The sequence below is a fragment of the Lacerta agilis genome, chromosome 1, assembly GCF_009819535.1.
Source record: "Lacerta agilis isolate rLacAgi1 chromosome 1, rLacAgi1.pri, whole genome shotgun sequence".
Taxonomy (NCBI): domain Eukaryota; kingdom Metazoa; phylum Chordata; class Lepidosauria; order Squamata; family Lacertidae; genus Lacerta; species Lacerta agilis.
Window position 1 is genome coordinate 115,305,388 of NC_046312.1, and position 26,473 is coordinate 115,331,860.

The 26,473-nt window shown below is 45.4% G+C and overlaps 1 protein-coding gene across 2 annotated transcripts in view; it reads right to left on the bottom strand.

The window, feature by feature from the left end:
* GAD1 (glutamate decarboxylase 1) overlaps positions 1–26,473 on the bottom strand; it is a 56,319-nt gene that overhangs the window by 21,027 nt on the left and 8,819 nt on the right. The window contains exons 3-5 of one of the 2 annotated variants that reach the window (XM_033168263.1): positions 16,558–16,716; positions 12,299–12,541; positions 6,718–6,808 (exon numbers count right to left, since the gene is read on the bottom strand). In XM_033168263.1, the coding sequence (XP_033024154.1) occupies positions 6,718–6,808; positions 12,299–12,541; positions 16,558–16,716 (493 nt within the window). Of the gene's footprint in view, positions 1–6,713; positions 6,809–12,298; positions 12,542–16,557; positions 16,717–26,473 lie in introns of those variants that run through there. The other variant, XM_033168272.1, reaches the window with a different exon arrangement.

Here is a 26,473-nt window from a genome sequence, read left to right on the forward strand (position 1 = left end):
CCACAATAAAGGAAATAAACCCAAAGAGAATTATAGCTAACTGTCACAATAAAATTCTTCTACTGCAGTGGTTAAGACCAGATAGATAACTGCAGATTTTCTTGTAGCCCAATCGCATCAGTTGCAATAGCACAAGCTGCAGCGATTTGTGCCCAACAGCTAACTAACATGGCATCCCATGTCTCCTCCTCCTCCTTTGGCAACCACTCGTAGCCAAGCAAGATTGCCTTCCATGAACACAGTCTTAACAGCGAGTCCATAAGTGGCTGTGGAGGCCAATTCTGGATCCACACGTCCTTCCACAGTGGGGACATAGGTTTCCGGGTGGGAGTTGATCAAAGTGAGGGTTTGCCAAACATGCCTTCTTCTTGGCTTGTTTCTCCCTTTCGTCCTGAGTTTGAACGTCTTCGAAGTCCACGATACCTTTGGTAAAGGCTGTTCTCCAATTGGAGCCCTCATAGGCCAGTGTTTCCCTGTTGTCAGTGTTTATACTACATTCTTTTGGATTTGCCTCGAGAGAGTCTTTAAATCTCTTTTGTTGACCAACATTACGCTTTCCATTTTTAAGTTCGAAATAGAGTAGTTGCTTTGGAAGACGATAATCAGGCGTCCGAACAACATGATCTGTCCAACGAAATTGATGTTGAAAAATCATTGCTTTGACACTGGTGATCTTTGCTTCTTCCAGTACACTGGAATTAGTTTGCCTGCCTTTCCAAGTGATGTGTAGATTTTTTTCAGAGACGCCGTTGATGGAATCTTTCAAGGAGTTGGAGATGGCATTTATAAGTGGTCCATGTTTCACAAGCGTACACGTAGGGCATGTGTAGCTTTGCCTGGCTTGTCCCCACTGTCAAAAAAACCCAAACCCCTTCTCCTGCTACACTGCAAAATGAATGTGGTGCCAAGGTAGCACAGTGGTTCAGGTATCAGACTGGGAGACCAGGGTTCAAATCCTCACTCAGTCATGAAGCTGAGTAGGTCCCTTGGGTCAGCCACCAACTATTGGCCTATCCTACATCACAGGGTTGTTGTGAGGATAATATGGAGACAGCTCCTTGGAGCAAAGGTGAGATATAGATACAAGCAAGCAGGCAAGTTGCCAATCAATCAATCAATCAATCAATCAATAAATAGTAAGTGTCTGTATACTGCATGTAACTATTAGTATATCTTGTTTTGCATATATGTGCAGGCAACAGGGACCCCTGACCAATTTTATGCACTCATAAGAGAACCAAGGGAGAAAGAGAGATAAATACCAAGTTTGTTCTTGGTATGAGCTTTCGTGTGCATGCACACTTTTTCAGAGTATCTGAAGTATCTTGTATCTGAAGAAGTGTGCATGCACACGAAAGCTCATACCAAGAACAAACTTAGTTGGTCTCTAAGGTGCTGCTGGAAGGATTTTTATTTTTTATTTTTATTTTTACTAAACATAGTTTACTATTAGGTGCATTTTCTTCTTCCCTTCAGGTATTCTGTGTCAAGTACATCACATAGACTTTCTGTGATATCAGCATGAGACACAAAATGTTTTGTATATAATAAATTGATGGGAAGATGGCAATCCATAAACTACCTTAGGTAGTTGATGTGCTAGGTATGCTATCCTACATAGTTTGTGGATTCTGATCAAAATAAGTCAAGCAATCTTCACCTGTACAACATCCAAGATGTGAAATTTTCCAGGGATGGTACATTTATAGGCTGCATGTGCATTCATCAGCCAGCTGGGGCCCAGAAAAAGACAGCTATACAGCTTGAGTCATTAATTTGGGAGTCTATACCAAGGTCTGCTGAAGGCAGTGGGAGTTCTTCCATTGGCTTCAGTGCATTTTGGATTAGAGTATGAATATCTGCAATGAATATCTGAGTATCTCCTGATCTTCAAACTACACACTACAGTGACTTCCCAAAATGCCTCTGTTATGATGATGAGGACAATGATCAACAGCTGCAAAAATAAAACAAAACGATCCATTCAGATCCCCATTTCAATACTTGCTTTGATTTAATAAAATCAGGAAAATAAAAAGCTATTCATGGGTATTTTTTTTCAGCTTATGCCAGCTGCTATAAAACTTCAGATTCAAGCAATTTCTGTTGGTGAGTGTTTGTATATGGGGCACCTTGAGTTCTTTGAACCAAAAACCATGGAAGTTTTCATACCCCTAAACACAACACACCAGGGCAGTCACAAACAACTTATACTGAAGCGGCTAACCTTCTCCTTTCCCTTCCTCCCCCACAACAAACACTCTGTGAGGTGAGGGGGGCTGAGAGACTTCAAAGAAGTGTGACTAGCCCAAGGTCACCCAGCTGCTGCATGTGGAGGAGCGGAGAATCGAACCCGGTTACAGACTCCTTTTACGGTTGCCATGTGTAACGGATCAGCCCTTAGTCTGGGTATGGTCAGGAGCCCAGCGTATTATGAGTTAACACCCACTCTATGTGACTGGCAGCTCACTCGCAGGAGGCGGGGCTTTTCGCCCTTTTAAAAGGGGGAAATGGCAGTTAGGCAGTTGGTCAGGGTTAGAGGGTGAGAGGGTTGGAGAGAGCTCGTGAGAGGTTAGGCTTTGGGAAGGGAAGGAAAGGTCTTTACCCTTGCTATGTTGTAACAAAGCTGACTTACATGAAAAGAAGATTTGTAACAGTATTAACCCCCGACATCCATGTTGTTTAAGTTACCTCAATAAAGTTAATTGTGTTTCAACGTTCGTTGACTCTGGCAGCGCATCAGTGCCTTAAGAGGTGTGACTAAGGGGAGAGAACAAATTTTCCTGTGGAAGAGGAAACGGTTTGCTTATTCTCCTGTCATACAGAGGGCTGGGCAGTGAAGCCAAAGGTGCCACGCAGTTGCCAAAAGGGAAGGCAAACTGCAGTAGTTGGGAACCCGGGGAGGGAGATCCCATAGGTGGCAAGAGGTTTTCAAACGTGGAGCACTGAGGTACCCCAGAGACATCTCCCATATGAACACTTTAGGATTCATTTTAGTCGTCAGTGAAACCTAGGGAGAGACACAGTTTGGGGAAGCGTCGAAAGCGAGGGATCGGGAATAAGGGTCCCTCACACCATGTTTCTAAAAGTAAAAACCAGGACACCCCCAAAGTTGTTGAGCTTCTTTTTATAAAAACACCAAAACACCACCACCACATGATTTTTCAATTGATCCAGGACAAAGTGCTGCCTTTCGGAAATTCCCCTGGGTGTTGATTCTGTCTTTGAAATCCTGGTAATGTCCGGGAAAATCTGGACATATGACAGCCCTATATTTGATCCAGCTCTTCCTAGAGGCATAGGTTCCCTCTGTGGCTTGGAGCACTTCTCATCAGGTTAGGCAGATAAATTAGTAGGGACCCACTCTGGACAAAAATAGCCTTGTTATCGTTCTGCGGGTGGCGCTGTGGGTTAAACCACAGAGCCTAGGGCTTGCCGATCAGAAGGTTGGCGGTTTGAATCCCCGCAACAGGGTGAGCTCCTTTTGCTCAGTCCCAGCTCCTGCCAACCTAGCAGTTCGAAACCATGTCAAAGTGCAAGTAGATAAATAGGTACCACTCTGGTGGGAAGGTAAACGGCAATTTCGTGCACTACTCTGGTTCGCCAGAAGCGGCTTAGTCATGCTGGCCACATGACCCGGAAGCTGTCTGTGGACAAACGCCAGCTTACTTGGCCTATGGAGCGAGGTGAGCGCAACCCCAGAGTCGTCCGCGACTAGACCTAACAGTCGGGGGACCCTTTACCTTTACCTTTACTGTTTTGGCATTCTCTAGTTTGGATCATTGCAATGGACTGCATGTGAGAGTACACCAAAGTATTAGACCAGTAGTTTGAGGTCTGTAGTGGCTTCCAGTCCATTTCCAGGCCTACTTCAAAGTGCTAGCATAAGCCTTTAAAGCCAAAACTGGCCTGAGGCAAGATTGCTTGAAGGACATGCACCTCTCTGGACCTCAAGATCATCTTCTGTGGCTGTTCTCTGGATGCCTCCACCAAATGAGGGGTTGCAGGTGACTATGAGAGAGAGGGCCTTCTCTGTGGTGGCTCTCTGGTTGTGGAAAGCCCTTAATTGGAGAGGTTTGCCTGGAAATGTCTTTATGGTCATCTTTACACTAGGTTTTTCCATTGAAAACATTCCAGTGCTTTGTAGAGCCATTGTATAGATGCCATTTTCTGCTGCTGATTTTACCCTGGTTTTATTTTGTGGCTGGTTTAGTTGTGTTGTTGGAGTTCATGTTTATTATGCATGTTGATTTTTTGTTTTTTTACTTGTAAATTGCCGAGAGATTATTTGTTATTGGGCAGTATATAACAAACAAGCGAGGAGTGACAGATGTTTAACTCTCCCATTGAAATCAACAGAGCATTATCAGCGGATGGTGCAAAGTGGCAGAAAGTTCGCTTTTCCATCTGCAGGAAAAGCTCCTTCATGCGTTGTCATTTTGCCCACAATGAGCTTGCTTTTCCATCTGGTGAGATTTTTCAGCTGCTTATGAAATAGAAACCTGCCTTTTGATCCCCGATGAGCATTTGGAGTCCTCTCATGTCACACTTTCTAAAGCCCATGCAAATCAATACACAATTTCAAACTGCCTCCAGGCATGTCTCACACCCACTTTCCATCCCTTTCAGTAGTGAAGGAAAGAGTAGACATTTTGGTCTCGGGGACTGATACCAACAATCACCTTGAACTTCATTTTAACTCCCCCCCCATCCCCGCAACCTCCGTATCAATAAAGATAATTGCATTTCATAAAATGATGGGATCTAATGCTAGCTACAGCTGCAATTTCCTCCTCTGCTACTGAAAGACTAATAATTCCGCTGACTTTCTGGTTCTTAATCCATTCTGCATCTGTGGAGAGCATCTTACCAACTGCTTCCTACAGGTGATTCAAACATAACCTTAAAATCTAGTTCTGGTCTCTCCTCACCTTCTAAGCACATTTTTTTTTTTAAAAAAAACATCAATTCCAGTGGAAGGTTTTGATTGTAATTCAACTTTAGTCCTCCTTTTAATAGAGAAAATATGAAAGTGTGACTCCTCCAGATATTCTGGCTATATTTCAAACAAATAAACAAACAAACAACTAGCTTCAGGTTTGTAGCCAGCACGCCTTCTAATTCCAAGACTTCGAACATGGGAATTCCAAAGAAGAAGAAGAAATCTTAACCACCACCCCAATGACATTGAATATACTCAGGACAACTTCAAAGACAGACATACCTAAGGGACCGCCTCTCCTGGTATGTCCCGGGTAGGACCTTAAGGTCCTCAAATAATAATTTGTTGGAGGTCCCAAGCCACAAGGATGCTAGGTTGGCTTCAACTAGGGCCAGGGCCTTCTCAGTACTGGCCCCGACTTGGTGGAACAGTCTGGCATAAGCTGCTGCTCGCCCGTCCCGCCCAAGCCTGGCCAGCGCCCCCTCCATTTTGGCACCCTAGGCAATTGCCTAGTTCGCCTAAATGGATGTGCCAGCCCTGAATGGGAGCTCACCCCGTCGCGTGGATTCGAACCACCGGCTTTCCAATCGGCAAGCCCAAGAGGCTCAGTGGTTTAGACCACAGCCTTTGGGTTGGTTTCAGTTTAACCCTGATGTTTCGTTCTTTTGGTGTGATTGGTGGGCTACTTAAAAATGAGGCTGCAGTTTAGATTTAATTTTAAATGGTATTTTAATCTGTATTTTAATGAATTGTTTTATGTTTTTGTTGTGATTTTATTGGTGTTAGCCGCCCTGAGCCCGGTTTGGCGGGGAAGGGCGGGGTATAAATAAAAAATTATTATTATTAGTAGTAGTAGTAGTAGTAGTAGTAGTAAACCTTGAGCCAGGTTCAGAAAAATGTTAATATGCCTAGGTTCTGTATTAGTTTAATTTCTCATTCAGAATATGTGAAATGAACCTATCAAAGGAACCAGGAGAAATTTCTAAAAGTGGAGAAGATGGATCAGCATTTCCCTGATTATCTCCCAAGATGGGGGTTAGCAACAGCAGCTGGAATGCTTACACTTTCCTAATGTGTGCACAGCAAGCAGTTTCAACCTCCTATCCATTTGTTGCGAAGATAAATAGATGATGCACCCAATGAATTTCTAGAACTATTTATTGTGGATATTTAACTCTGCTGCCTGTTTCCATCCCTCCACCTGCCAACCTCCCATAGATTTATCCACACCATAAATGGGTGTAGCGGCGGGGGGCAGCGGCGCAGATGTCTCCCCTAGATCAAATAAAACAATAGAAATACTTAACTAACTGACCAATTATGTCGGTTCTGCCCCCCCCAAAAGTCCTGCTCCCCTAACAAAAATCTTGGCTACACCCATGTCATAGAACAGCATGACCCCACAAGTCCCTTAATTTTCTTGATATGGTCTAGGTGCCACTGTATCACAGATGCTAAAACCCTAATTTATTTATCTACATACCCATACACACACCCTTAAATATCCTTGTCTTGCTAGAACAGAGTCCAAACCCAAGAGGAGAAAACAAAACAGAGACAGTCTAACCAATTCACCTGTCTATGTTTTTAGCACACTGCAGTGATGCTCTAACCCAAGGATAGCTAAGTGTTTTGCCCTCTAGATTTGCTGGACTTCAATTCCCATCGGCCCCAGCCCACAGAACATGGTCAGGGATGATGGAAACTGTAGTCCAACATCTAAAGGACTTTGCCTTCTCACCATACAGCAGAGAGAAAAGTCCTAAGGTACTTACATGTTTGTATTAGCAGTAGACGTCAGCCACTCTCCAGCCAAGCCAATGATATCAAGCCCTGTAGAAAGCTGGTTGAAAAAGCGAGGGTGACCTAGAAAAACAAACGACACCATCTAAAGGAAACATGCATATTATCTATGCATTTGCATTGCTTCTGGTTCTCTGAGGTTTCATATTCTTTTATCAGTAGCCCCCCCCCCAAAATGATTTTGCAAAATGTGTTGCATATAGTTATGCCTTCAAACTAGAAATGCTACTGTGTGTTACTACTATTTAAAATAAGGAAACATGTTTATAATTTAGGTAGGTGGGAAATGGGAAATGCAATAGTTAACTCCATGCATTCATCTACTCCTTTTCAGAGAAGTGTGTTAATCTAGAATGCATCATCATTTGATTTATATGCATTAAAATTAAGTCTAAATAAATAGGGGTGGATCTGTGGATCAGGTTGCTTATTGTATAGTAGTAGTAGTAATAATAATAATAATAATAATAATAATAATAATTTATTATTATGGTCGGAGACCAGCTTGTGAAACACAAATGGAACTATTGTATAGTAATTATTTCTTTATCTCTGCTCTTCTTTAAGACTGAAATCCCATACCCACTAATCTTGGAGTAAGCACCATTATATTCAATGAAACTTACTTCCAAGTAGACATGCACAGGGTTGCATTTGTAGCCCTACAGGCAACGAATCACAAAGAGGTAGAAGCAACTCTGGGATGCCCCGTTTTATATTTTGACTGCAGTTCTATAAATATTTTAATTATTGTATATCTTCTGTTATTACTAGCGGATTCAAATATATAGCAGACACCTGTTATAGCATCCCTTCCCTCTAGTGTCCTATTAGGAAAACATAATTTTGAGACCTTCCACTCGGAGTGGCTGATTGCATATTTATTTAGCAGCTGATTAAAAGACTGCCAACCCCTTTGTTATAGCCAGACCATGGAAGCAAAGAGGCCCGTGATCCTGACCCACAATTTAAGGAGTATCTTTTGTTTCCTATTTTCAACCAACGAGCTTTATTCAAGTGACCTTCAGAAAGAAAATTAGTTTTTTTAAAAAAAGTATCGGTTTTGAGAGTGAGAGACAGAAGGTAATTCAGAAAACGTATTTCATGCAAAACCATGCTGACAACCTAATGACTTGTTCTGACACAAGTTCATAAAGCTGCCTGGTGCCCAGTAGCAGAGAAGAACACTGTCAGATCATATTAGGACTCACATTAAGGTTTGATGCACACACTCAAAAGGCCCTAGAAAAAAATCTAAATCTAATCACTGAACTATTTTTCATTACTTCAGTGAAAACAGGTATTCAGCGGCCACCTCATCCCTCCCTACTAGCAAGAATTAACCCAAACCTGTTCATTCTGTAAGTATTGCAAAATTAAATCCTTCATACTGTGATTAAAACAAACAAAAAAAAGAACAATTGGATTCAACTAGCATGACATAAAGTCTACTCCAAGGAAATCCACTTCTGGAGGCAGAGCAAGATGATTTGATGCCCAAGGTTGAAAATCCAAATGGTGTTGCACCATGATGGCAAAAAAAGAAAATATGAAAGTAGAAAACTAGCATCAGGCATGTCCTGAACCCAGTACTTGCCTCCCCACAAATATGATTGCCTGGGTCACCTGACTTTAAATATGACCTTTGAACTGAGGATGGCAGGCATGTCTGACATGGCACTTATAGAAACACAACAGTTGTCTTTTCAACAACCTGTTATGAAAGCAAAGCACGAGGTCCCAATCCAACTAAAGTTAGTCACACATAACCAGGACATTTTTCAGCCAGAACTTACCGAAACTAAGTTCCAGATGTGTGCCATTGCCATTATAAGAGAACAAGGTTCTGGCGCCTCTTTTACTAGAAAAATAGCACTGTACATCACTTCCACTGCAGCCAACTGGATTCAGTCAGTCACAACTAACCTGTCCTACAGGTACAAGTGCTTGCTGTGAGTTAAAGTATTCTAGGAACCTTGCCGTACAGAACTGTTGTGTGTGACGGAAAACTCATTTCAGTATTTGTGACAAAACAACTTTTCCATTTGAAGATGTGGCCCTCCCTATGTTCTTGGACTACAACTCCCATAATCCCTGCCTGTTGCTCAACAGCATATGAAAGGCCACACAAGTTAGCTATCCCTGCATTAAATAATTGTAAAGGCTGCAGCTTTACATACTCTCCCCTAGGAGTTAAGCCCCATTGAATACAGTGTGGATTAATTCTGAGTAAACATGTGTTGGTGAAAGCAATGGACCACGTAGTATTGTTTTCAAAGGTCCGTGATCTCTCCTTGATCTCTCCCATGGCAGAAAAGACAATAACTAATGATTTTAAATTATGGAAGTATTGATTTTAACTTAAATATTAGGAAATACTTTCCATCTGCAATGGGGACAATCCATGGAGGGAGACTGTGGGATGCTCTTTCACGAATGTACCTTAGTCAAGTAACGTTCGGATAACCATCTTTCTGGGATTTATGTGTATTTATACAGAATGCAGCATGAAGCTATATTACATCTGGTAACTGCCCAGCTGCAAATACCCAGGTCTTAAAGGAGTAACAGCATGGAGATTGTAAAATGCCAATCTAGCCATAGCAGCATCCTATGTAAGGCAGTAGATAGGTCCACCGTGATATGCTGCACTACCCATTTTAGCATTCAACTATCAAATATTTGATTCAATGGGAGCTAGTATATCCTTCAAAATGACAGGTGGCTGAGCTGCCTCATGTGATGTTCTGTTTCATTGCTGAGTAGCATCATATATGTTGACAGTGGCTGATTTCAGCCTAGGGATTCTGGTGTGCTCTGCTGTCATTGCACTGTGTCCCCATATGTCATAATATCCAGGACAAGGCACATGAAGACTACTGCCATCTCACCAGACCCGGTCTGGGTCTGGTTATTACTTGAATAGACCTCCCAAGAACCACATATATACCACCGTGGGTTCCATGATGGAAGAAAGCCGGTTATAAATGAAAAAAGTAATAAATACTGGAGCAGAGTATGGTGGCTATTGCCCCTGTTCAGGGCAAAGAAACATCATTTTGCCCCATTCTTTCCTGAACAAGATTCCCAAGGAAGAACTTTGAACAACTGGCTTTTAAAAATAAATTAAAAGTTGATGCCCAGACTGACTGCAAGCCTCTACTGGAGAGCCAGTGTGGTGTAGTGGTTAATAGTGGTGGACTCGTAATCTGGTGAACCAGGTTCGCGTCTCTACTCCTCCACATGCAGCTGCTGGGTGACCTTGGGCTAGTCACACTTCTTTGAAGTCTCTCAGCCCCACTCACCTCAAAGAGTGTTTGTTGTGGGGGAGGAAGGGAAAGGAGAATGTTAGCCGCTTTGAGACTCCTTCGGGTAGTGATAAAGCGGGATATCAAATCCAAACTCTTCTTCTACCTGTGCCAGGCTGTAAAGGGGTCAGGGCAACCCAAGGGAGCCCCTGAGATTACACTCCAGCCAGAGTTCCTTCATAATGCACCCCAACTGGACTCACTCCCCCAGCTCTAGCTTTTTTGTGCTTATCATTGGGACATCAGAAACAAAAATGACAATGAGTCCAAATGGTAGCTCATATCTAACGGCACATCCCTCTTCTGGATGCATCACCTTAAGTATGATTAAGATCAAGGCTTCACCAAGAAGCGTGGGGCTAGCCTGACTCACTACACAAACCCTCAGCTGCTTCCTGGGAGCTGCTGGTGTAACTGCTTCACACTGGTGTCCTGGACAGTTCGCCTGCGATTCAACACCAGAACCTGCTTGTGAAACTTTGCTGACTCTGCTGGACAGCTCCCCTGTGAGATTAAAACCCTTTCAGGCACACTCACACAACCCTTCTTGAAAATTTACATATAAGTTGGCCTGAGAAAAACTCATACTCACAAATGAATGGGGGAAGATTACATTTGATACCTTTATGGGGAAAGACCTGAAAACTGGAGACTCCCCTTGCCCCAATGAGTTATCAGAAGGGCGGCCAGGTATTAACGATCCCAAGAAACCAAATTATCCCCCCTTTCCTTTCTTTGCTTTTTGGCATTAAATGTCTTGGGAACATAAAGAAGAAAAACTGCAAATTCAGTGTCATTTATGCCCTCATTTACCTAATGATATCGTTCCCCCGAGATACACGCCACTTGCATTTCATCAAGTGAAAGGGATTACGACTTTTCAAATGTGCTTGTCTGCGCTGTCTACACCCCAACGCTACAGAAATGCCCATTTGAGTGACAAACGGAACTGCCAACAGTCTGCCTACTGTAGGCAACAAGGCAAGAGTCACTTCGAAGGGGAGGGCTCTGTGTGTGTGTGTGTGTGTGTGTGTGTGTGAGAGAGAGAGAGAGAGAGAGAGAGAGAGAGAGAGAGAGAGAGATGATTCAGGCCCCATGCACAGGAAAGCACAGGTTTGCAGTCTGATCCTATAGGGAAGCTGCATTGCCATGATGGGCAGTTTTCCTTAGTCTGACAGGTAGGGCGGTGGGGTTGGGGGCCAAATTCACAGACAAATTCGAAAGCCTGCTTCTTGCATATATTCAAGTTAAGCTGCGGGGGGGGGGGGGCGGACAGTGCATTTTAAAAAGCATTTGCCACTGCTGCTTTTGATATGCTTCATAATATGCCCAGATACATAGACATTCCTGGAAAATAACGTAGTCAGAAATATAAGGGGCGGGGCTTATACCCTCCTCCTCCTCCTCCTCCTCCTCCTCCTCCTCCTCCTCCTCCTCCTCCTCTCTGTAGTGCTCCTGTCAGAAGCCAGTCCCTCTGAGTTCAGAAGGAACCGCTCTCAGGAAAGTGTGCCAGCTAGGATCACAACCAAGCCCAGCCAACCTATGAGGCAAGGCGATGTGACCGCCTCGGGTGGCAAGATCTACAGTGGCAGCAGATCCAGCCTCCAAGGAATGCACTGCCCACTGCCCCAGTATACTCATTGGCAGTTGGATCTGCTGCCTCCTTGGCAGCCCTCTGCCCAATACCACCTCCACTGTGGCTTTTGGGAGAATAGGAGGCACTGCTGATCTCCTCCCACCCTTGTTCCCCATGTAGATCTTTATTTCTCCCTTGTGGTTTACCCCCAGGGACCAAAATGTCTTGGGGTGACCCTGATCACAGCCATTGCATGTTTATCAAAGTCCACATGTGTTCAGAAACAACTGTTTGGTCCAGAGCACCTCTCTCCAGCTAACTTGCACCCTGATCTTTAACATCTTTCTTGGGAATAGGCCTCATGGAAACCAGGAAGAAAGGCATCAAAATTAAATTCACTCAGTATGAGAGCATAAGACTCTTTTTCTTTCCTTTTTGGAAGTATGTGGGATACGAAAAGTCTTTTTCTTTTCTTTTTTGACATTTATAGTTGGCATTTATTCCATGATGGAACTGAAGGTGGTATATATTTGGCTCCCTGGTGGTCTCTCAGATGTGCTTGGTTTCAGCCAGGGTGCCACAACTTGTGTGCCTTCAGATTCTGGCCTGGCAGAAGCCCTTGCCCACACACCCCTCTGTTTTGGGCAAAGCCCCAAGACATTCTCTCACCTGTCCTGACTCCATATTTCAGTGTGTCCCTGCAGTCCACCAGGATCTGCTCGAGTGACTCTGGGTTGTCAGAGAGCTCAAGATTGAAGCCTTCCATGCCCTCCAGGAGCTGGTGTGGGTGATGGAAGTCCAGGACTTTGGTGGATCTGTCGAAGGTCTTCCTCACATACGTTAGGAGAATGTCCACCACCTCCAGGAGAAACTGCACCGTCTGCTCCTCACCATTCTTGGCTGGCAGCAAATCTGAGGAAGGGACCAATAAAATAAAATAAAAACAGCCCTGTTAGGGAGGCCAACAAGAGGGTGTTTGATATCCTCCCACACACGTCGTCCTCTTTTGCCGAGCTACTCCTAAGTGCATGCTTATTGACTGAGTACAATCATACAGTGGTACCTCTGGTTACGTACTTAATTCGTTCTGGAGCTCTGTTCTTAACCTGAAACTGTTCTTAACCTGAAGCACTACTTTAGCTAATGGGACCTCCCGCAGCCGCTGCGCCGCCAGAGCACGATTTCTGTTCTTATCCTGAAGCAAAGTTCTTAACCTGAAGCGTTATTTCTGGGTTAGCGGAGTATGTAACCTGAAGCGTATGTAACCCGAGGTACCACTGTATCCTGGTTTTCCTTCAGGGAGCTCAAGGAAGTACACAGACTCTTAACCAGTCATCTGCACTATCTTCACAATAACCCAGTGAGAAAGTCAAAGCAAAATGAAAAATAAAAAAAATCCTTCCAGTAGCACCTTAGAGACCAACTAAGTTTGTTCTTGGTATGAGCTTTCGTGTGCATGCACACTTCTTCAGATACCTGAAGAATACCTGGTATCTGAAGAAGTGTGCATGCACACGAAAGCTCATACCGAGAACAAACTTAGTTGCTCTCTAAGTTGCTACTGGAAGGTTTTTTTTTTTTTTTTTACTATGGCAGACCAACACGGCTACCTACCTGTAGCCAGTGAGAAAGGTTAGACAGAGAGACAGAATGAGTGGACCCATGTTGCACCCCAAGCTTTTTAACCAAGTGTGATTTTGAACCTGGGTCTCCCCAGTGGTCAGCACTCTTTTTGTCGTGTTTTTATTTATTTTTGGATCAGCAAAACTATACAACTTACAAGAAATAGCGCAACATGTTGCTGATCAACCCTCTTAAATGCTACACCACACTATCTTTTGCTACACATTGGTTAATCCAGAATAGCTACCACTAGCATATCAATATGCAAATTTAAGACCACTAAAACTCTTTAGTTTCCCTGTTCTTGAGCACAGAGAGGGCAAACAAGAAAATGGATGGAATTTCTGCACTCTTTCAATGCATGCTTTGGGGATATGTGGATATTCCAATTCTACAATTCTGGGATGCTAGAAAGCTGCACTATATTAAGTTGGACCATTGGTCCTGCTAACAACAGTATTGTGGGCACTGACTGGCAGTGGTTTTGCGAAAGAGAGAAAGTAACTTGCTGGATTTTTGCCTGTCACACAACTGTTAAAGGCTCTAGATCCCTAGTTGAAAAGCAGTTGGCACACCTGTCTCAAGGGCCCAGGAAGGTAGCCCTTTAACTGGAGAAATCCAAGAAGTGTAGGGAAGAAAAGGATTCCATCTCAATTCTCAGAAAAGTTAGTGAACCCTGATTTAATGGGGTTTTTTTTTAGCCAACAAAAAAAAATGTGGTGTGAACCAAAACACACACAAATCTGCCTGCTTTATATGACTTGGGACTATGAAGAACTATGCAAAACAACATTTTGTGGCATCTTAAAAACTAACAGATAAAAGTTCATGAACTAACCAGAGCCTGCTTGGTCATAGGCATGAAGTGTTATCCTTAGTCTGTCAGATTTATATTATATATTATATATTATATTATCTGGTGGGGAGGTGGCGACGGAGGATGCTGAGGCCACTTGCTGAATTTCTGCTTCTAAGCAAGCTATTAAAAATACAGGGACCTAGTCAGAATAGTTACACAGGCTGTTGCTCCTGTTGAACTCTGGCCCCACTGTTTTTAATATTTCCTTCCATACTCAAGAACAGAACAAAGATACCGTGTGTCTGATGGTAGAGCTTGAAGCCCACAAATCTAATAGTCTTCAAGGTGCTTCAAGCCTCCTTTTTGTTTTGCGACAACAAACTAACACAGTTGTCTCTCTGAAGAGCAAGTGTCTTCGAGCATGTACAGAGTGCCTTTCCTGCATCACTGGGCAACTATAAACTATCCCCTTGTGTGTTGGTGGTTTGGGGGCAAGGCTTACTTCCAGGAAGGTCTGTGCCTCTCAATGTTAGAAATTAATAGCTCTTTCTATCTCAATCTCCGCTACCCCCCCAAAAAAACCACTCATTCAAATACATCTATCTTACATTTGGGGTGCATTAACAGCTTGCTATATGTTTTATATCTTTGGAAACCACCCACAAGCATGAATATAACTAGCTTTAGTGCATCTTTGCTTATATATAGATATAGTTGAAGGCTCCCACTGTGTGGATTCAGGTCCGTTGATTGCAGTGTGTGTGTGTGTGTGTTTCTGAAATTCATAAATTTAACTCCCCGTGGCAAGCGATCTGAAACAGTCTTCAATAATTAATGTCTACACCTTTTCAGTGTACATGTAGAATCATGATTGTGGTCTTTCAGCAGCATCTGACCTACCTAAATGGTAGTTATTGTGGGAAGCAGCTTCTTGGACACTGAAACACTGAAAGCACATTGCCTGCTGCAGTCAGAGGCTACAGTATGACTGGCTGAGTTTGCCATTTTATAAGTTCCTAGGGTCCCCAATAAAGGGATAGGAGTACAGGAGAAGTGGATTGGAGGTAGAGAGGCTCAAAAGGCCACCTCCAGCCCTTGATATTACATAAGTTGCTCTGTAGGAGCTCTCCTTGGTGCTGAATTTGAATTAAGCTTCCTCAAACCCTGAGCTACACAATCTGCATGCATGGCTCAAAGCCTGAAAAAGGTAGAAATGCCTCTGCTTTCGTAGAGAGTGTGTTTCCTTTCACTTCTATGGAGTCATCACAGCACTACTGTCACGACTCAGCTTAGTGGGGGCTGCTAGCTAAGATCCCTGCTGCACCAGAATTAGAGCCTGTTTAGCCTAGTGTCCTGTTACCAGCAGAAGCCTGATCAGGCAAGTGCCCCTGGAAGCCCATATAAGCAAGTCATGAAGGCAACACTTCACAAACACTGTGTACCGTCCCCCAGCAACTGCTGTTAATGTCTCTGCACACGGAAGCTTCAAGTAGCTATGGTGGCTGATAAGCCATGAATTTTGTTCAAATCCCCACTATTATAACCCCATCTAAAGCTGCTACACTAACCCCACTTACCTGGGAGTAAGCCCCCTTGAATTCAGTGCAACTCACTTCTTGAGTGGTGATGGTTAAGCCAGTGGCCATCACCACATCTTGCGACTCCAATACATTAATATACTTGGGATAGATAAAGACTTCCTTTTGCCTGTATTGGTGATTCTCCTGTCAATCAGCTTCAGTGGATGACTCCCATTTAAAGTTGTGTGAGAAAGTGTGTGTGTTGGGTATGGGGAAACTTCTCTTTCTTCACTCTGTGCATAATTTCCCATCAGCGCAATCCCAACCATGTCTACTCAGAAGCAAGTCCTACTGAAATCAACGGGGTTTACTCCCCGGAAAGTGGAGTTAGGATTGCAGCCTTTAACCCTCTATGGACCATCTCTCCCCTCCCACCCACCCCTCAAAATATTAGGGAAGGGCCATAATTCAGTGGCGGGGCATCTACTTTGTATGCAGAAGGTCTTAAATTCACCCAGCCCAGCATTCTCCAGGTAGGGTGGGAAATGTCCCCTTTCTGAGATCAAGAACAGCCAGGGCAATCACTGAGCTACCAATGGACCAATGATTCTCTGAAGCAATGTTCTTGTATCTTTAGGAGAAGGGCTATAGGTTGAGAACTGTTTTCCATTAAGAAAGTCCCATGTTCAGTCCTCAGCATCTTCAGGCTGAAACTCTGAAGAGCCGCTGCTAGTTCAGTGCAAGTAGTACTGAACTAGATGGACCGATGGTATATGACTCAAGATCAGACAACTCAACGCTTCGCCTTTCCTTTTGGGAAAGGAGCCCCTGTTAGTGGGAATGTGCCCTACCTGGGAAAGAAGAAGAATTAGCAGCAGCAAGGAGAAGGAGAAGGAGAAGGAGAAGGAGAAGGAGAAGGAGAAGGAGAAGGAGAAGGAGAAGGAGAAGGAGAAGGAGAAGGAGAAGGAGAAGGAGAAGTTATTTACCCCGGGCGTAGAGGTTGGAGAAGTCCGTCTCGGTCCTCCGGAACCGGGTTTCCTTCTCGCTGTTCTCGCAGGCCAGCAGGTTCTTGGAAGATTGCCTTTCCTTGAGAGCGCTCACCAGCCGGCTCTTGTCTTCCAGGCTGTTGTTCCTTTGCAAGAACCCTACATCGTTATTACAAGGCGGACAGGTCAGAGGAGGCTTGATCTCGCTTCCCAGCATCTTGGCTTAGCAAAAGAACCACCGAGCCGCTCAGGAGAGTTAGCAGAGAGGGGAGAACGAAGGAGACCCTCTGTGCTGCTGATACCCCCACTCAGCAAAGCACCCAGCAACACCTGCTTCCTCCCCCCCCCCCAAAAAAAACTGGTTCCTGCTTTGCCAGACCCCACCGCCCGTTCCCGCAGTGGGGCTGGTTCTAGAGGATCTCCCCTATCGAGGTCGGAGAAGGGGAGTATTTATGGGGAGAGACAACTCGCCCCGAGGAAGGAGCGCTCAAAGGACATCAGCTGCAAAAAGCCAGTCAGGCAAGAAAAAAGGACGGGGTGCGGGAGAGTGGGGGGGACGGGACGGCGCACGCAATTTTTCGTCATTTAGCGCAATGGCAAATCCTTGTTAAATCGATCTGACAGATTCCACTCCTCCAAAAGGAAGACAGGAGGGGAAAGATCAGGACGAATCAATGGCATCCTGGCAAGAAGCCCCCACCTCCTCTCAACTTTTCTTCCCCAGCGGTGGAAGTTTTGTGGACTTCAGGCGAAAGGGGCACCGTCCGGACTGCCCAGACTGTGATAGGGGCCATGGGGCGGCCATTGAAGCCAAGCAAACGAAGAGAGGGTTTGTTTTTTGGAATACCAAAAAAGTAACCTATCAAAAACAGCAAAATCTGGGAAACGCACACCCCCGCTGCTGCTTTTAAGCCTCTCTGGTTTTGTAGTCAGCCCTGGAACACACAGCAGTACGTGTCCTTCACAGTTTTCGGAAGTGATTCCCACTGCAGTCATATAGGGGTCTGTACGCACTATGCACAGAATCCCGACCTCCCTTGGAAGGTATGGCCTGCAGTTTGGCTTTTACTTATCCAGGGTACAACACCACCAGTGAAACCGACCCCATATGAACCACCTCGGACCCTGTGATCCTCACCTGAGGCTTTGCTTTGTGTGCTCCCTCCACGAGAGGCAGGGAGGGTGGCAACAGGAGAACAGGCGGCCTTTTCTGCAGTGACTCCCCGTTTGTGGAATGCTCTCCCCAGGGAGGCTCGCCTGGCGCCTTCACTATGCACCTTTAGGCGCCAGGCGAAAACGCTCCTCTTTAACCAAACCTTTGGCTGATATGGCCTTTTAAATGCGTTTGTGGGAGGGTGTGTGTGTGTGATTGGTTTGTTTAGACTTATTGTTATGCATTTTGTGTTCTTGTTTCCTAATTTTATGTGCTGAACCGCCCTGTGACCTTGGGGTGAAGGGCGTATACAAATTTAATAAATAATGACAACAACTACTACTCCTGGAAGGTGGAGGAGTGTGTGGCGCTGCTCATTTTCCAAACCCGGAAACGCAGAACTGCGAAAGGTTCAGGCACACCGCTGGCAACGGTTGTTCTTATTTAGAAGCCAGTTGCATTGATTTCAAAGGCTGATCAGCAGCGCTGTTCAAATCGATAGCATTCAACCTATAGGAGAGTTATTGCGGAGGTGTCTATCGGACGGTTTAAGGGCCGCCTCATTCTCTCAGCGTCTATAAAGACCTACTTTTCTGAATAAAGATTTGCTTCCATGTTAGGCTGCAACCCTTACCCGAGAGTAAAGCCCCAATGAATTCCGTAGCACTTCTTCCTTCAGGACAGACACGGTTAGGATCGCAGCCTTAGCATAACAAAGGAGCGCAGCCTCACTGAGATTTTCTTCTTCCTTGTGGCTGGAGACATCGATTTAGGGGAAAGGTCCGTGACCCCCAAACCGGAGGAAAATGAGTGTGTGTGTGTGTGTGTGTGTGTGCGGGGGGGGGGGGAGCTCAATCCTCATCAAATGTACTCTGAAACTGACATGAGTGCGGCGCTTAGTGCTGCGCACGCTTTGGCAGGGAGCAAGTCCCTCTGAGATTGGACTCATTTCTTTTGTTCTTTTTTTAAAAAACATATTTTTATTAAAGATTTTCTTGGTTTACAAAAGTATGTGCAATGTCTCTCTCTCTCTCTCTTTTCTAAGCTAACAGACACATAGGACCAGAGTTTAGGATGTGGGGAAGGACGGCTCCCCTTCAGGAAATGTAGCCCGGCGCTTGCGCTCTGCAATCCGCGGCGAATGCGCGTCAGTCGGTCCCCGGCGGCTGCTGATTAATCGGTCAAGGCTTCCCGGCTCCAGTCAGATTCTACCCCAGCTTTCCGGGTTTGCTTTTCGTTGCCATGGGAACAAATGCCCTATTATGCCTGGCTTCAATGGGACCACCTCGGAGGCTAATCTATATGTTGGAAGGCTGCGCTCGCTTCACATCCTCCAAAAGAGAATTATTTCCTTCGTGGGAAGGGGGTAGGAGGGGTAGGGGGCGTGAATGAATGCGTCCCCCCCCTCGCAACGCACATGACTGCGATAGATTTCAACGCAAACGAATTCAAAATTAAAGGAGAACGACCTCTACTCTTGTTTTTATATAACCTTAAAAAAAAACAGACTTTCCGAACAGGATTCTCTCCTCAATTTGGTTACTTTTTTAAATTAAGACATAAAGATAACTATACTTAGTGTTTAAGGCTTCCAGTCTTCCTTCCAGAATGGAACAATGGTATAAAGAGGTATGGGATATAACTATTAATGATAAATTAACATGTGTCATTAAGGTAAAACGGAGAATATGCAGGAGAAATGATTTTGAAGAGATATGGACGGTGTTTGTAGAATTTGTACTGTTTAAACAGAAAGGGGTCAAACCCATCGCAAGAGGTGTTGAAATTTTGGGAGGCTGGATAGTTGCAATGGAATGGTCTCCGGGGGTGGGGTGCACATTTTTATTCTTCTTTATTTATGATTATTACTTTTTTAAAATAATAAAATAAAATAATAATAATAAAGGCTTCCAATCTATGCACACTTCTACCTAGGATGAAGCCACTTTCAGCATAGTGCGATTTACTTCTGAGTAAACGTGCGTAGGCTGGCATTGTAAAAGGGGGATGGGGAAAGCTCCTCTGAGATTATAAATTAAGCCATAACGAAAGTTTTAGCTGCAAAGAAATCCGATGGAGGAGCAGGTCACCCCACTCCTGGGAAAAGTTTAATCCGAAGCAAGTCCCACTCGTGAGTGTAGAATGGGTGGCCCTAAGCCTGTAGCTCAGTGGCAGAGCCCCTGCTGTCCATGCAGAAGGTCACGTGTTCAACTCCCAGCATCTCCATGAAGGGGATGGGAAAGAGCCTTGCCTGAAGTCCCAGAAAACCGCAGCCAGTTCGTGTAGACAAGACAGAGGAGGTTAGATGTACCGATGCTGCAACACGCAATAGACAGTAGCATTGTATGTTCCTGCCCAAACAGGAGTAGGGCTATTGAAAATAATGGGCGTTAGGTTAGTAGACTGGAGTGTCTACTCTGAGCATAGCTACCAACCATCCATCTGGCCTGATTGGAACCAAGTGGAGTGATCTCTGCTGTTGCCTTCAGTGGTGAGCCCGTTGCACGGATCCCATAGCTTCCTTCGAAGAACTGCGTCGTCAGTCTAAGAGGAAGACGTGCGTGCAAGTGCCGGTGGGGGGAGGGAAGAGCCCCCCCCCAGCAGTCGCTATTTCTGTCTTCTCCTGTCACTTTGACTCAGGCTCACGATTTTGGGAAGCGCTTCCTTTTCTTCCGGCTCACTCACGCCCTCGCGGTTCCTTCCTCGTGATGACAGCCAGGCCTCGCCCCCGCCCCCCCCCCATTGCAAGGAGTAGCCCAAGGCCAAATGTCCCGCTGACTTCAGTGGGAGGCAGGAGAGAGAGGGGGGCGGCGGGTGGGGTTTACAGAAAGGCACGTGTCAGCAGGGGATCTCTTTCGAGGCGAAAGCACGGAGATGTTGCGTCTTCGCTAAAGCGCGCGCGCATCGGACCGAAGACGGGGGAAGCTTGCCTTTTTAAATAAAGTTTTTCAGCCGAGGAAGGCTGCAAAACGTGACTCCACTGACTCCGGAGCGGATTTCATCCACCAGAGGTCCCCGCTTGTGACAGGCAAACTACCGCAATCTTAATTTTAGATTTCTGCTCAAAAAGCGGGAGGAACGAATGCGCCGTATTTAGCAGCGACCGGGAAGCTACTGGTCCTCCCAATGTTTCTGGACTACAACTCCCATCAGTCATGACCCATTTGGCATGCTGGCCGGAACCGATGGGAGGTGGAGTCCCATAAATTTCCGGAGGAGCCACAGCTCCCCCACCTCTTGCTCTAAAAGTGGGGTCAGGGAGGAATTCTCCCCACAAAGTGGCTGGGGAAACCAGTATGGATAAAATAATGCTCATACTAATAATAAAGCCCTGGCAAAGAGAGGCTCAAGATCACCCCGTCAGTGGGGAAATTGAACCTAAGCCTCCGCCTATTATTTATGTCTCTCCAAGTTCAGCTTAGGTTTTTTTGGTGTGTGAAGAGAGTGGAGAGACAGGAAGGGGTCGCTGTTCTCCAGAGAATAGGGCCTACGGTTCGATGAATGCGCGTGTGCTGTGCCTCTGCACGCGCGCGCTTGATACACTGGAGAGGACATCAGCCTTCTTCAGTTCCAAAAGGCACTGAGCTTGCCAACAACTGAAATAATGATATAACGGGGGTCCCTTGAACTGAAGCCCCCACAAAGCGTATTGAAATGGGGTTTGGACTTTCAGCAAAGGATTGAAATGTCGAGCAACTCGTGAGCAATGGCATCGCGTCGTGGTGGCTATAAAGAGGGACGCTGGTGGCGCTGTGGTCTAAATCATTGAGCTTCTTGGGCTTGCCGATCATAAGGTTGACGGTTTGGATCCTAGCAAGGTGGTGATCTCCCGTGGCTCTGTCCCAGCTCCTGCCAACCTAGCAGTTGGAAAGCAGGCCGTGCAAGTAGATAAATAGATACCGTTGCAGCAGGAAGGTAAAAGGCGTTTCCATGCACTCTGGCTTCTGTCACGGACCGGTGTTCTGTTGTGCCAGAAGCGGTTTAGTCATGCTGGCCACATGACCTGGAAAGCTGTCTGTGGACAAACTCTGGCTCCCTCGGCCTAAAAGTGAGATGAGCGCCACAACCCCATAGTTGCCTTTGACTAGAGTCTATACTTAAGCGTCCAAGGTTCCTTTCCCCTTTTACCTATAAAAAGCGGAGAATTCAGGCAAAGTCAATCATTCTCAGGTCACCAATGGACTCCAGGAATTAAAGGGGGCTTCACTCCATTAGATCGTGGCCCCAATAATTTAGTAGACCCGTCGGTCTCCTTGAACAAGTGGCACAGATAACAGGAGCGTCCCTGTCTGCCCTATTGAATTTCTTCTATTTCTCCTTGGCGAGGCTTACTTGATAACCATCAACTGTACTAGTTGTGCTATTCTTTCCGTCCTTCGGTGCATCCAGAAAGGAGGGCGGGAGTCCAACGCTGCTCATTTCCAGAAAAGTTAATTAAAACGAGATCTTGGCGGGGCCTGTCTAGAGCCAGCCAGGGCTGACCCTCCCCTTTCCTCCTCCCATTTAAAGATTTAATCAGTTATTCTTGTTTTAAAAACCAAACCAACTTGAAATTCTGTGAGGATGATGTATCAGGAAATCTTCAGCTAATAAAGTTAACCAGGTTGCTGCATCCACGCGACGTTGAAGTAATAGGTACAAATTGGGCAATTATTTTACAGTAGATTGTCTCTCCCTTCCCTTCCCCACTCTCCACCTAGAAGGTAATTCGACTTGATCCCACGCTACTGGCCATATAAAAGGAAGCCAATTATTTTCAGGGGAAGATTTAAAGGCCTTAGAGAAAATAGTATTAAACTACGGAAAGGCATAGTTATAGAAAAATGACAATTTGTGTGTGTGTGTGTGTGTGTGAGAGAGAGAGAGAGAGAGAGAGACTTTAAACACAGCTCATCCCATTTTGGATTCGAATATCGAAAACTATAAGGTGTTTATTTAAATAATAATACTTCTCTATAGTCAAAAGGAGGGCTTTGAATTTTGACTACTAGACCTGTCTGTCTCCATTGGGATCACAGGACTGGGTTGCTCATAAGATAGAGTGGAAGCAGGAAGGAATAGCAAAATCTCAGCTCCACTGCAGCGCTCTCTGACAGACCGCCCCCCCAGCTTAAGGTCTCCATGGACCACCTTTGAGAGCAAGCGACACAACCTTCCGCAGCCTTTTCGTTTTCGACTTCGCTCTATTGCAGCGGCCTTGAGGACTAGAAACAAGAGCGACTGAGTTCTATAGTCCGCCCACCCAAGAACCACCGCAGAAATTTTGTGAATGTTCTACTGAAGCCTCATTGGATAAATCCGAGCGCGGCTCACATTACATAAAGGAGAGCATAGCCAATTAGGAAAGGAGTCCTACTTCACTCTGATTGGCTGATGGGGAAGGGCGTTGGGTTTGTTTATTTCTAAAACAAGCAGCGTATTCCTTCCGGCTGCGAGTTGGATCTAAGAGACAAAGGCACACGCAACAAAATACCAAAACGGAAGAATGGCAACAAAACGATTTGAATACTCGAATTAAATAATTATACAGTACCGAGAAAACAAGCACTGGAGGCAGCAGAGAATAAATTACTGTCCACTCTGATTCGCCTCAGAATAGAGAAGTTTCCCTAGTCTTTCTGTACATTTGAACAGAAATTGAACCAGGCATTTATTTCCATTGCGTATAATGAATGAATGCGCAACACTGAAACCGACCCAAGGCTTGGATGGTACTGAAAAGTTTTAAGAATCCAAACTTGCATAAAAGGAAACAGTTTTGTGGGTCCTGCTTTCATAAATACTGTTCAGGTCGAACGACTGCAGTTTAACTGGTTTGCAGATTAATGGATTTATTTATTCATTCATTTATTTATTAAACCAATGTATCCACCACCTCACGGGAAGTAGTGTGTGGCCTCTATGCTGCGTCCCGCTGGAAATATTCTCTGCTACGTTCCTAGTGGGTTTTCAAACCTAATCGCTCCCCTAAAACGCAATTCTATTAGTGTATAGCTTCTGGGATATACTGTGGTAACTTTTGCGGTAGTTTTAAGATCGCTATGGTTTCTACTGGGCTGAACAGAAGGGATATGTGTTGTGTGTTTCTTTTATTTTTCTTGCTTTAGACACTGTCGAGTAAGAACTCTGGTGTCCTTCGAGAACTTCCCTAACTTGGTTGCCAGAGTGATGTACCAAGAGGGGAGGGTCGGTTCAAATCTCCTTGACGTCTTTAGGGGACAGGTGAGATATATAAAAATACAATGTGGCCTCATGTTCCCTGTTCTGTTCTGTTTTTTGGCACCATCGCGGTTGGCAATTCTTCATCCTGCGCGCATTTACTTAGGAGTGATTTCCACGGGACGCGGCGCGACTTATTTCTCTGAACAAACATGCATAGGTGTGGTCAGCATCAATCAAGCAGCACAAATCCTAAATCCGTTATATTTGGGGAAAATATATCCCGCTGGATTTCGGTGGCCTTTCTTCCCAATTGTGCGGCAATCCTTTGCACTCTTACTTTGGGATAACAGCGCAATTCTAAACATGTCTCTCTACTCAAGAAGCGAGTTCCATTGAGTCACAGTTCCAGGTAAAAGATTGCAGCCACCTAAGTCACACTGAGTTGGCAGTCGCAGTCTTGGCGAGACGCCCCTTTATCCAGACTTCGCGTTCCTAGAAACCCCACCGAGAGAAATCGGAAAGTCCGCGAGCTTGCTTCGAAGTTGAGGCGAGGCCGCTTTGCGTTTACTTACTTATGTGAATAAATATTTTTAGGGTGCGATCGCCCCCGGCAGGGTTTGTAGCCCCTAAAAGACAATCTCTGCTGCAAGGCAAGGCAAGGGAGCAGCGCTGTCTGACAACACGTGCTTTCTCAGAAGTAAATTGAATTCTGTAGGATTTGATCTCAATTTAGATCTCTGCTGAACGTGACTCCGTCTTTCTGGTGGGATCCTGAGATCTCTGGCCAACTCCCTCTTTTTGCAGACACCACAGGAGCTTGAGGAGCCAGGATCCTCAAAGAAAGCTGCTAGTTCTCAGGGAGGAGATTATAATTCACCGCAGAGGTGAGGAACCGGCAGCCCTCCGGAAGTTGATGGACTCAAAAGCCCATCAGGCAGTACGGTCAAGGGATGATGGGTGGATGTTAGGGTCCAGCAACAGGGAGCAGTGCAGCAAGTTTTCCAGGCCTGGTTTATATATCATCTCAAACGGAAAATCTTGTATCCACGGCTGGTGTAGGGTGGGCGCCGGAAAAAGAAATGCGAATATTCCTGGGTTTAAATAATTTTCTCACGTCTTCTGCCTTTCCGGTTAGACCAAGTTGCACAGCATCACCTCCATAATAATTTATGTCACGGCTGGCTTAAAAAAAAAATCCTCAGTAGGCCTAAGTTTTTTAGTTAGGTTCGCCGTTCGCGAAAGTTACTTCAGCGTTGCACGGACATCTGGGTTAGGCCTCAAGTCGGGCGAGACGCCTTCACAACTCTGGACAAAACGGGTGATTGGTCCCCTATAAGAAGGCACGTTTTTGCTCCAGGAAGCACCCGCCAGCCAGCGCCTGCCTTGAGAGACCATAATACTCGCTTTGATGGGCTGGCTAATTAACTGATCAATCGCGCAGGGTAATCGACTTGAAAGTCCTTAATGGCCCGGCAACCGGCGACGTTTGGAAGCGCCAGACGCAACGAAGGGATTTACATACACACACACACACACGACGAAAATTTGATTCCCAACTGTGAGAAAAAGACTCTTTTGAATTTAATACGGAAAGAATTAAAGTGGATCCTCTAACTAAGCTGCGCACACCCCACCCTGTCCTTTCCACATAGGGAAGCCTGAAACCAACGAACAAATCTAATAGCGATCAAATGGCTGCAGCGTAAGGAGGTCCCGTTGTTTAAAATTTCTAAAGCAGCCTAGAAATGCATGTATTTTATTAAGCAGAAGGACGCAGGCGCGCTCAACCCCGCCCCAAGCAAAAATAATAAAGGAACGCAGGCAACAAAACACTACCACAAATGAGTCTTGGGATACCTTAAAGACAAACTGCTCTAAACCACCAGCTGGACTTTGCGGCTCAGTCCAAAACGTTCTATTTGTATGTGCTGCAGGCCTGGATTTAAAGCCATTTAGCCTTTAACAGCTCGACCGGTTTAGGGATCGCGCTGTTGCCTGCCCACCGTGCTGCATTGACAACGGTCGTTGGGAGAACGCGCAGTATTTCCAGCGGTCTGTATTTATTTAGTGGCAGCAGAAGGGTTGCTCCCTCCATAAACCCCGGTAGTCTAGCAACCAGAGGCAGCGGCGCGTTACTTTATCAGTTCTGCTTGCCGGGCTAAATTAAAATGATGATGAAAAAAAACCCTCGCCGCTCCAGCCACTGAAGGGACCAGCAAGGAAGCGGCCCATTAAGCCCAGATCAGGAGCTATTTATAGAAGAGGAAGAAGTTAATAGCAGTCCTTGCTTCGGCTCCAAGGCAACCTCTGCAGGGCTGGAAGGGTTAAAGCAACCTCGGCGCTGGTGCTTTTCAGACGCGCCTTAATTCCGACTCCAAACTCGCGTGTGTTTCCTTCGTCTTTAAAATACACCACCACCCTCTGGCGTGCTGAAATATTAGTGAAAAACGTTTGAGTGCGTGCATGCGTGTGCATGTTTAAGAGCAACCACACACACGTGATCTGATGAAAGCGCTTCTCTCGCAGCCTAATCCTATGTGTGTTTACCCAGAAGCTAGTCCCTAAGCCTAACCCAAGCCTTACTCCCAAACAAGCGCGCAA